The 11,639-nt window shown below is 44.6% G+C and overlaps 1 protein-coding gene across 1 annotated transcript; it reads right to left on the bottom strand.

The window, feature by feature from the left end:
- Positions 1 to 5,655: 5,655 nt before the first annotated feature.
- LOC123050031 (protein SET DOMAIN GROUP 40) lies at positions 5,656 to 8,340 on the bottom strand. The gene is made up of 6 exons (XM_044472878.1): positions 8,151 to 8,340; positions 7,903 to 8,056; positions 7,116 to 7,247; positions 6,883 to 7,023; positions 6,412 to 6,681; positions 5,656 to 6,330 (listed from the first exon to the last, which is right to left on the bottom strand). Exons 1-6 carry the CDS (start codon positions 8,282 to 8,284, stop codon positions 5,710 to 5,712), a joined length of 1,452 nt encoding a protein of 483 aa, XP_044328813.1. The 5' UTR covers positions 8,285 to 8,340; the 3' UTR covers positions 5,656 to 5,709.
- Positions 8,341 to 11,639: the final 3,299 nt, after the last annotated feature.

The following is an 11,639-nucleotide window of genomic DNA, read 5'->3' as shown; positions in this document are numbered from 1 at the left end:
CACCGAACCTTAAGTGTGTAGACCCTATGGGTTCGGGAGACATGCAGACATGACCGAGACGACTCTCCGGTCAATAACCAACAGCGGGATCTGGATACCCATGTTGGCTCCCACATGTTCCACGATGATCTCATCGGATGAACCACGATGTCGAGGATTCAATCAATCCCGTATACAATTCCCTTTGTCAATCGGTACGTTACTTGCCCGAGATTCGATCGCCGGTATCCCAATACCTTGTTCAATCTCGTTACCGGCAAGTCACTTTACTCGTACCGTAATGCATGATCCCGTGACCAAACACTTGGTCACATTGAGCTCATTATGATGATGCATTACCGAGTGGGCCCAGAGATACCTCTCCGTCATACGGAGTGACAAATCCCAGTCTCGATTCGTGCCAACCCAACAGACACTTTCGGAGATACCCGTAGTGCACCTTTATAGCCACCCAGTTACGTTGTGACGTTTGGCACACCCAAAGCACTCCTATGGTATCCGGGAGTTGCACAATCCTATGGTCTAAGGAAATGATACTTGACATTTGGAAAAGCTCTAGCAAACGAACTACACGATCTTGTGCTATGCTTAGGATTGGGTCTTGTCCATCACATCATTCTCCTAATGATGTGATCCCGTTATCAATGACATCCAATGTCCATAGTCAGAAAACCATGACTATCTGTTGATCAACGAGCTAGTCAACTAGAGGCTCACTAGGGACATGTTGTGGTCTATGTATTCACACATGTATTACAATTTCCGGATAACACAATTATAGCATGAACAATAGACAATTATCATGAACAAGGAAATAATAATAATAACCATTTTATTATTGCCTCTAGGGCATATTTCCAACAGATGTCATTGTGAGTTCCTGGCATACCAAAGAAGGAGTGCCAAATCCAGAGGTCCTGTGTGGCCACCGCCTCAAGTACCACATTGCAACCGCCTTTGTACATCCCCTGCCAAGCAAATGGGTAATTCTTCCATTTCCAATGCATGCAGTCGATGCTTCCAAGCATCCCAGGAAATCCTCTTGCTGCATTCTGTGCTAGGATCCGAGCAGTGTCTTCCGCATTGGGTGTTCTCAAGTATTGCGGTCCAAACACTGCCACCACTGCCCGACAGAACTTGTAGAAACACTCTATGCTGGTGGACTCGGCCATGCGCCCATAGTCGTCCTATGAGTCACCGGGAGCTCAGTATGCAAGCATCCTCATCGCTGTCGTGCATTTCTGGATGGAGGTGAATCCAAGTTTGCCGGTGCAATCCATCTTGCATTTGAAGTAGTTGTCGAACTCCCGGATGGAATTCACAATCCTGAGGAAAAGCTTTCTGCTCATCCGATAACGGCGCCGAAATGTTCTGTCGCCGTGAAGTGGAGCATCGGCGAAGTAGTCGGAGTAGAGCATGCAGTAGCCTTCGAGACTATGCCGGTTCTTTGCTTTCACCCGCCCCGGCGCCGAGCCACCTAGCCGCAGCTTTTCATTGCTCGCCAGCAGCTGGGCGAGGGCGGCGAGCACCATGAGTGCTCTTCTTCCTGGACGTCGGCCTCGGCTTCCTCCTCCAGCAGCGCGGCGAGCACTTCCTCGTCATCCGAGTCCATCGCCGAGGCAGGCAAATCGCCGAACACCTTGCGCGCGGTGGGCGTGCACCCGCCGCTAAACTGCCTCTCTGCGGCCGGAAACGGCGGCCGGAAACGCCCAGCTGGTGTCGGAGGGGCTGCCGCGGCGAACCTCTGCTATTTTTCCGGCGGGGAATGGCTATCTACCGGTGAAGGGCGGCGGGGCGGCGCCGGGATATACCTAGTGGCGGCCGAGAGCGCGGGGGGTGGGAGGCGAGTCGGGGAAGAAAATCTTGACTTTTCACCTGATGGCGTGGGCCAGCCGCGCTTTTCCCTTGCGCCGGAGCCCCCAAGCACCCCCCCAGCGCGCCGGGTTCGGCCTGCGGCCGCCGGGCGAAAAAAAGGGCCGAACCGACGCTTTTCGTCGTCCTGAGGGCACGACTGGGCCGTTTTTTTGGCGCCGGCGCTGAAAAAATCGCCGGGGGCCTGTTGGGGGCACGGCTGGAGATGCTCTTAGGCTGATGCACATGCATCACTTTCTAGAGCACCGATTCCTGGATGTGGGACATGTTCAGGTTCATCCAAATGTATATACTGCAACAACGCTGAGCACATGTATGTATTAACAAAGTGCTGCAAGTACAAAAAATAGCGCATCATTTTTTATTTGACCAAATAGTGACACTTGCAGATATGCTTGACCAAGTTGCAGCATGCACGGGTTCAGCTCTGTTAATGTTCATTTAGGTAGCATATCAATTGTTTTTCTTTCTAAAAAATCAAGTTCAGGTTCAGCTCAGTTGCAGTATGTACAGTTTTGTGAAGGAAATAAACTTGGAAAAAAAAAGAAAGGAAAAGGAAAGAAAAGAAAAAGAAAAAATGAAAATCGAAAAACAAAAAATAAAACACAATTGAAAGCCAAAAAACCGAAAAGGAAAGAACACAGGAAAAAACCCCGGTTTAGGGAACCTTCTAGAAGGTTCCTAAAACTTGTTGGCCGCACCTGTGTAAATGTCGAAGTGGGCCGGCCCATGTTTATCGCTCGCATCGTTGCCCTGTGTGGTAGCCCGACAGTTTACCGCAGAGAGTGACGAATAGGGATTTCCCTCCTTCCCGTCTGTGGCCGGGCTGTTGAATTCCTAATATCCGAACCGAACTGGCCCGATTCGATACTTCACGTTCCCGACACAAAGTAAAATGAAGAGCAACTAGTTAATGAGCGCTCCTTCGGGAGCCTCGCAACGATCAGCGCCATTTGGCGCGCTCTCAGCCGCCCGCTACGTGTCGCGTTCTGGGCGCTCCCTTCGGATTTTGGCTTTTATTTTTATTCACGCGTTTTCGGCTTTTTAAACGGTTTTTTTGGGGTTTCGACGTTTCAGTTTTCTACCGGTTTTCCTTAACTTTTGGATCAATTTTTTTTCCTTTCGTGAGAGTCATGGTTTTGCTTCCCCGAGAGACATGGTTTTGCTTTCGCGAGACTCACGGCTGTGCCTCTTGGAAACGAAAAAAACGCGTTTTTTTTCCTTCCGCGAGAGGCACAGTTGTGCTTTCGCGAGAGTTACGGCCGTGCCTTTCGGAAACGAAAAAAACGTGTTTTCTGTTTTTTCCCTTCGGCGAGAGGCACGGTTTTGCTTCCGCGAGAGGCATGGTTGTGCTTTCGCGAGAGGCATGGCCGTGCCTCCTCGAAAACAAAAAAAAAACCGCGTTTTCTCTTCTTCTTTTTTCTTCCGCGAGAGGCACGGTTGTTGATTTCGCGAGAGTCACGGACGTGTCTCTTTCGGAAAAGGAAAAAATCCGTGCTCCCGTTCGGTTTTTTCGTATGGTTTTTTCCGTCCGGTTTTTTCGTGAAAAAAAGTTCGTCAAAACCTGTCAACATGGGACCTAGTTTTGAAGATTTGGCGCGCTGCATGTGCGTCACTTGTCGCAATCTGAGAAGGTGGGAGTGATCTTTGCAAAGAATGCTCGACAAATAGTGATTTGGAGTAAAATGGGTCTACGCTAGTCCAACTTGTGCAAAATCCACCCAAACAGTGAAAATCCGCGAGCGAGATCGAGAAAAGGCGGAAAAACGGCCGAGAGAGGGCGGAAAATGGATTGGAGCCCGCATCCAGCCGCGGTCGATATATATATATAAGATGGACTATTTCCACTATCCAAATCGCCAGCGCTGCCTGCGTCCGATCCTCTCGTCGTGATGGATTCCTCCGAGGTCGAGACTGTCGAGAAGCCCTCCGGCACGGCGGAGCATCCCTGCGTGGCGCGGCTCCGTCACCGGTGGCTCCTCGCCTTCCTCCGGGACCAAGGCTTCCACGGCGCCTACGCCGAGTAATCAATCAAGCGACCGACCGGCGCTTAATTTCTGATGTCTTTCATCACTTGGTTTGTATGTAAGTTCATCTTATAAATAATTTGATAGATACAGAAAAACGAATTCCTGCATTTGTTAGCTCTTTCACTTATGTAAGATGAATCAAGTTCAGACTCCTCTCTTTCAAATTTACGCAATCCTCTTGCTCCTTCAGCTTTGGTACTTAAAATGGATGTTCATTGTTTCTTTTTTTTTTGGATTTTTCACTGGTAGAGAACGTTACGTATGATTGAAGGCATCTTTTGTGCCATGATAATACCTAATACAGTGATCTTACTAGCACTTGTTCGAGTGAAGCAGGTTCTCACACCAAGAGAAAAGATACGAGCGATGAAGCGACTACGGCCGTCGAGGAAGTGAAGCGGCAGCGGACCACAGCGGCATTTGGTGAAGCAAGTCCGGTAAGAAACATACCGGGTTTTTCCTTCCTACCAGTAATGTCAGAGCAGTTTGTCTAATTCACATCTAGATGTTTTTTAAAGATGTCACATCTAAGCTCCCACAAATACGCAACAACAAGGAACAAAAAGAAAAAACTGGGACAAAAAAAATAAAACACAAACATAGTGAACATCAGGTTAGATGTGACATAACATGTCACATCTAGATGTGTCCTCGACATACCCATGTCAGAGTGCTGACCGTTTTGTTTTGTTTCTTTAGTGGTGACAATAATGAAAGTATTTTTCCTAAGCTTAGTAGGGTAAAATTTGTGCATCTCGCTACAAGAGGCGCAACGCACCCGATTAAATGGCTTAGTTTGTTCTTGTGCGATGATGTTGTATGAATTATCCTGAAGTTGTATACCGGGCGTCTCCTCGGAGAGTTAACAGCTGTGAACTTGGTTCGGGTGCAGGTGGTGCCCGTGGCTGAAGCTGCGGCGAACGGGATCAAGTCGATCGGTGTCTCTTCTGGGTGAAACCAAGACAAGTCCGGTCCGTAAACTGCCCCCGCTGCTGCGGGTTCGTTTGGGCCGCTGATCATGTTACCTGCTCGAGGCTTGCAAGTCTCGTAGAACTTCTACAATAATGTTTCGTGATCATGTAACTATATATGCTACTACCAACTACTACTGCTTGTGTTAGGACTACTATGAATTATGTATGCCAGTGAACTAGTCAGATTTGCCGTGACACGTCTTTCGTTATTTTTCATTGAACAATCCGAAGCACCTATGTACTCTCTCCATTTCATAATTCTTGTCGTGGTTTTAGTTCAAATTTGAATTATGGAACTGAGGGAGTAATTGTCTGGGTGGTTTGAATACATTTCTTCCTACCACCCTTTTTTAGATGATGGAAGGATTGCTTTTTTAAAAACTTACTCCCTCCGTCCCATAATATAAGAACGTTTTTAACACTACACTAGTGTCAAAAACGTTCTTATATTATGGGACAGAGGGAGTATCTTGCAGCAGCATTGCAAGATTCACACAGCCAAAAACAACAACCCAAACAACGTCGTAGCCAAACGACTTTGAAAAAGAAGAAGAAAAATATGAAGATCAAGGAGTCCTCCTAAAGTACATGTTTCGTCATCTTTGATTTCTTAACATGGAACACTTCGGCAGTACTGCCTGCCCGTGGGAGCAGTTACATCAGCCGAGATGGAAGATTTTGGTTAGACTCCATCTCTGTTTTTTTCCCCCGCAGAAAAAGAAGAGATGGAGTCTAACCAAAATCTTCCCATCACCTCATGCTTTTTGAGAATTCTGCAATTCCAAAGAGCACTCAAGGACTAGTATATTTGAATCTTGTAACAATTGCTAATCTTATTGCAAGGAAAGCTCATTAATCAAACGTTTACAATACAAAACACACTTGGTAAGAGCTATCTTGTAGCTGCATCTCCACCGGACAGCCAATTCCCATCTCTCCAGAGATCGCAGGAGTCGAACTGGGAGCTGATCCTGGGTACAATCCACGTCCACACTATGGAACCGGAGAAACAAGGCAAATTCTTGTCCGAAACTTGACTGCTCCACATCTACTCTCCAACTAGTGCTGTTCTGTAGGTTGCGTAAAAAATGGATCAGCCTCCCATCCAACTCAGCAGTCGTAGGCAATTGCTGCAAAGTTTCCACACATTTGCTACCCAACCGTTTCAAAACCTCCAGCTCATTTTCGACAGAAAGCATTGATCCAGAGTAGATCTGGTGACTGAAGGACTTTCGACGATTTGTAGGAGTTGCCCATAGCCTTAATGAACATAATAATGCAAATGAGGGATGCCCATTTGGGTGAATATATAGGGAGTCTTTTGGCCATGTGCCCATAGTACATAACTCCGAATCTAACTGAATGTAAGTTTTCTCATTAGGGTTCTCGTCCAAAAGAAAACCATAGTGTTCAAGAAGTTCCAAGTTTGTGTATGTCCCGTACCCCAGAAGTACCTGCATGTTTGTTGGCCAAGTTTAGGAAAGCAGAGAGCACACAAGATAATCCGTTCGGAAGGCAAGAATATTAGAGCATACCTGCTCCCCTTTCCTATATCTTTTTCGGGCATACAAACAGTATGCCTTAGAATCTTCATATCCCCCATCCGTCAACCTTTCTGATGGACTGTCCAACTTTATCTCTTCCAACATAACATTAACATTTCTCTCCTGGCATTTCATGGCTTCTTCCGTATCTTGTTCTTCAGACGAAGTATCATCATCAGGAGCAGCATAATTAAATAAATCACCTATCGGACATAGGCAACCAGCATCATCCCATGCTACATGCAATGTCCGTGAAGATACCTTCAGGTGGACAAATGAAACCTTAGAGATCTCATCAATAAGTAAAATCTCATATCGGAAATAAGGCTAAGGAGCCAACAAAATCTTGAGTCTGCACAGATTCTACACAATGACTTAAAAAAGCTGACAAAGGTAGCGTATAAATAAGAAGAATGCTGACATGAATCGAGCTAAAAGATATATTTCAAAATAATTATATACCGTTGCGAAGGCCCAGAGCCACGTTTTAAACATCAAAAGTTTAGGTTTGAAATCCAATTCTCTCATTAGCGGTGTTGCTTCTTCCCACTCAGATCTGATGGCAGAAACAGCCTTTTGTGCAACCCAAATAGCATCATCAACCTGATAGTCAAAGCAGAAACCATTTAATGTGTTTCTAGCATGGAGCAAACGATAGCCAAAAACAGTTCTGTGACAAATCTGCCGAGCCATACTTGGAGAGCTTCAATTTCAAAATCGTTGAAGGTAGCCAAGATTGTGTAGTAGGTAGGCAGCTGAGACAAATAGAGGTACCAACCAGAACTCTTCCCCTTTCCCACTTCAGCCAATAAGCATACGATCAGTCTCTGTTGAAGCACAAATAGGAGAGCAGGGAAATCATTTCAAAGAATGTTCAGGTTCAGAAGAAGTGCAATACAAGAAAGAAAAATTATCAAGAATGAGTTTACACTTAGAAGGTGAACACTATGAAACTAGTATCCTAACTCGGTGAAGTTACTTGTGCAATATTTTTGCGGTAAACAGAGAATATATTGATTTTCCCTCCATCAAGCAAACTGCTACATACATATGGATTTTCAATCTCCTGATAACTGTCGGATTCATGTAATCATCTCTGCAAAGTTGAACATATAAATGTGTCCAAACTGTACCAGAAGAAACAAACTGCATGGAAAAACAAACTCCTGAGGTAATCAAGCGTCGAATGATTAATTATCCATATGGATTAGTTTGCCAACAAATCCCTCTTGGTAAAATCTGTTCCACCAGATTGACTCAGAGGGGCAGATGGTTAAATAGATGTTAAATGTGGGCATGGTCCCCCAAAAATCCTATCGAAGCTTTTGCAAATGTTTCAGTGACTCCAGAACCAGTATGACCACCATAAGCATTGTACTCCTAGTCCTCGTTCATCCCAGAAACTTGTAAATTACAGAACAATTTACACATGACATGAGCATGTTTTACTGCATCAAACTGTTGCCTGACAAACGGCATTACCTGGATGCTAGAGAGGCGAGGGCGATGGGCATCTACGCAGGAAGCGATCCTGGGGTCGTCCGCCATGACGCGGTCGCTGGTGAGCAGGGCAGCGCGGGGCACGCGCAGCACCAGCTCGCCGCGCCGGAGGTCCCGAGCCGCCGCGAAGCCCCTCCTGAGGTGGCAACAAAGAAAATCCGTGAGCTATGAGGAGGACCCGAGAGATCCAAGAATCGCAAGCGGCTGGGGTGGGGTCTTGGGTTTATTACCCGCCGGCGTCAGGGAAATCAGCGACGACGAGGGAGCGGCCGAGGCAGGAGGAGGAGGAGGTTGTAGAGGGGGCGGGCGCGGACGGGGAGTCGGATACGCCCAGCTCAGCCGCCCACCGGAGGAGCGCCTCCATTTTTGCGGCGGCGGAGAGAGCTTGTTCGGTTTGTTTGTTTTTTCTTAGGGGAAGCGTTCGGTTGGTGGGATGGGCTATATGCCTTATTGGGCTGGAGAATGGATGTTCTTTTCCTGGCCATGCTGCATGAACTTGTACTACCTGGGCCTAAATAAACGAGTGCTAGGCTCAAGTATTCGCTCGAAAAGTTCTAAAAAAAAGTGTTACCTCAAAAAAAAACTCCTATGAGCACCTTCGAGAGCCTGAGCCGGCATAGCATCTTGAGATTTTATGAAGTCACGACAGGCGCCTCGCAGTCGACGGGAACGTCTCCTCCCACTGAACGAACATCGTCGGAAGCATGGAATAAATCCAAAATAATGCGAGCGCCAATGTCAAGTCTAGGACTTGAACCTTGGTGAGCTGAAGATATCACTGTCCTCCTAACCATCCAATCACAGGTTGGTTCGCAAATTAAATGAAAAGTTGAAAGAACTTTCAGGTAAGCTTCAAGCGTTGAGTGGAGATGAATAGTACGCAAAAGATATTTTTGGGAGCTTATACACATCAGAGGGGTTGGATGACCTTGATTTGTTGCTTCAGGTTCGCATGAAAGTTAATGGCATGAATACATGATAAATGTTGACCTAACAAAGCCTTACGCGGCAGGAGGTAAAAAGTGCTATGTTTCAGATGATTCCATTGAAAAGCTCCGATCCGGATAGATTTTGGACACATTTTTTTCTTTATAAACACTAGGGTCCTTATGGAGAGGAAGACACTCAAGTGGTACTGAGAATATTGAACAAGAAAATGATATGGAGGCCATCAACAAAACATGTATAGTTCTGGCCCCGAAGGTGAATAATCCTACACTATTGTCTCAATTTTGATCAATAACCCTCTGCAATGTGATTTATAAGATAGTGTCAAAGGTTATGGCTAATAGGCTCAAATTAGTGCTCTCGGATATTATTTTGTTGGAACAATATGCTTTCGTTCCTAGTAGACTTATCATCAATAACATAATCTATATTTTCGAGTGTTTGTGTTTTATGAAGATAAATAAGGCGAAGAAGAACATGAGTTGTGCTTTGAAGATAGATATGATGAAATCGTATGATAATGCACAGTGCAATTATTTGCAGGCTATCTGGAAAAGTCGAGTATTAACCCGGTGTGGATTTCGTCGGTGATGAAATGTGTAAGAATTGTATATTCCTCAGTTACATGCAATGGCGACCAACTTTGAGTATTTTAAAGGGAAACACTTTCCATCTGTAGTCTGATAGGAGGCCATCGTCTGACCTGTCCACCGCCGTCGATTCAATTTCAATCTCACGGTCACAGATTTTGCGTCATATGAAAAAATATCCCGTCGGCCAAAGCTAACCACCCGCAATCCCCGCATCTAACCTCTCCCTAATCAGGGCCCCCACCTCGCACACACCACCCCGAGCTAGCCTCGCACGACCTGCCTCCTTCTCTCCTCGTTGTCGAGCAGCACAGCCACCTCGCCGGTCAGTTCCGTTCCCCTGCTCCTCGCCGCTGCATCGTCTCTCCACATGTGCGATCCCCGGTGACATCTCATGTGCGAAATCCCAGCAGTAGGGGTCCAATCCCCAATCCTCATCTGCAGTTCATCCTTTTTTTTGAACCGCTCTGCAGTTCGTCCTTTACCAGGTTATCATCTGCTGAATCGGTGTTGACACTCACTAGATGGTATAAAGTCAACATGATATGTGTTCATGTCTCGTGTTCTTTCACTGAATTTTGTGTGACCGTAGTAATCAACTATTAGTGGTTATGTACTTGTTGTTCTGATCACAAAATTGTGCACTCGCACATTGTTAAAAAGCATTGGTAATTTCCAATTTCAGAATTATATGCTTCGCATTTAAAAAACAAAGTGCTTCCACTATGTAAACTTATGCTGAGATGCATATGATGCTTCAACTATCCATGTTGCTTAGCGTTGACGATATTTCAACTATGCTACTATTCTCTATACTCTTGTCTTATGTTGAGATATCATGACACTGATGCTTATAAATAATCATGCTTCGTTAGTAATGTATATGTGTTTCTTTAGCCCAGATTTCTTGCGGCAACAGTCCACAAAGAGCTTGCAAAATTGGTTTCTTTTCCTGGAAATAGTTCACTTCTATTCATGTTTCTTGTTATATTCACATCAGCTATGTTCATGTTAGGTTACTGATTTATATTCTTATTTTATTAGCGGAGCACAACTTTATTAATCCAACCATGCTACCAGTTAAAATTTATAAAAGGAAGCAATTGCTTCCTATCAGTCATGCTTCATACTTTTATTTTGACTTATGTTTCTATGTTCATGAATTTTTGCTTCAACCATTGTAAGTGTGTGCTTCTTTTATTGTACACTCGTTTCCACCATTAGCAACACTAGTGTATGATTCAACCACCGTAACTGTGTGCTTCAACCACTTGCTAGTGTTGCTTCCGTTAGTAAATTTTATGGTACAAACATTTTGCTTTTCTTACTAAATATTAGTATCAACCAATATCAGTTTGTGCTTCGTTCTTTCTCACTAAATGCTTCTATTGTACAGACACTTTGCTTCAACCGTTTCCAGCTGTGCTTCGTTGCATGATGGCTATGACGATGAGTGTTGCATGAGCTACTCTAAGTTGTCGACTGTACCACGCATGACAGAGAACTCATGGCGCACGCTGATAGTGTCCATGACCAGCTTGTTAAGAAGCTGCTGCTATGACGACTATGCAAAAGTGAAAATAGTATGGTTGCAATATGATTGAACTTTTGATTAAAAAAAGAGTACAATTTTTCGTTATACTGGATTAGTTTGTTTGACTACTTGATCATTCTTACTATGCTTCCACATATTTCTTTGCCAAGCAAATATTCCCGTTATAGAAAAAGATTGGTTCCTTTGCAACAAAATTTCCTTTCCAAACTCTTAACATAGACTACATGAAATGCTTGTGTTGAACGGTATATTTTACCATGCCTTGTTTGTATGTAGAATAAACATTTGCCCAGTGTGTATCTTGTTTTGCTTATGGTAAATGTTACCATCAAACGCGGATATTGTTTATGCTACACTGAAATCATCGAAATGCTACCATACCATCGAAATAATGCTTCCGTCAATACAAAAATACTTCTATTATATGATCAAAAATATGTTTCGGTAACACCTTAAAAGCATGCTGCTAACGATAAAGAATAATGCTTCCATGCCCTAAACGTGTTGGGCTGCACAAAAATGCATCTCTAATAAGTAATAATTAGTTTCTTATATTGTTAATTGGAAGCAAATTACAACTTACCAAAAAAATGATAATAAAGGATATTTAGCGTGATTTATGGGGA

Source organism: Triticum aestivum, chromosome 2D, assembly GCF_018294505.1.
Source record: "Triticum aestivum cultivar Chinese Spring chromosome 2D, IWGSC CS RefSeq v2.1, whole genome shotgun sequence".
Classification (NCBI taxonomy): Eukaryota; Viridiplantae; Streptophyta; class Magnoliopsida; order Poales; family Poaceae; genus Triticum; species Triticum aestivum.
This window is presented reverse-complemented; position numbering and strand designations above follow the sequence as displayed.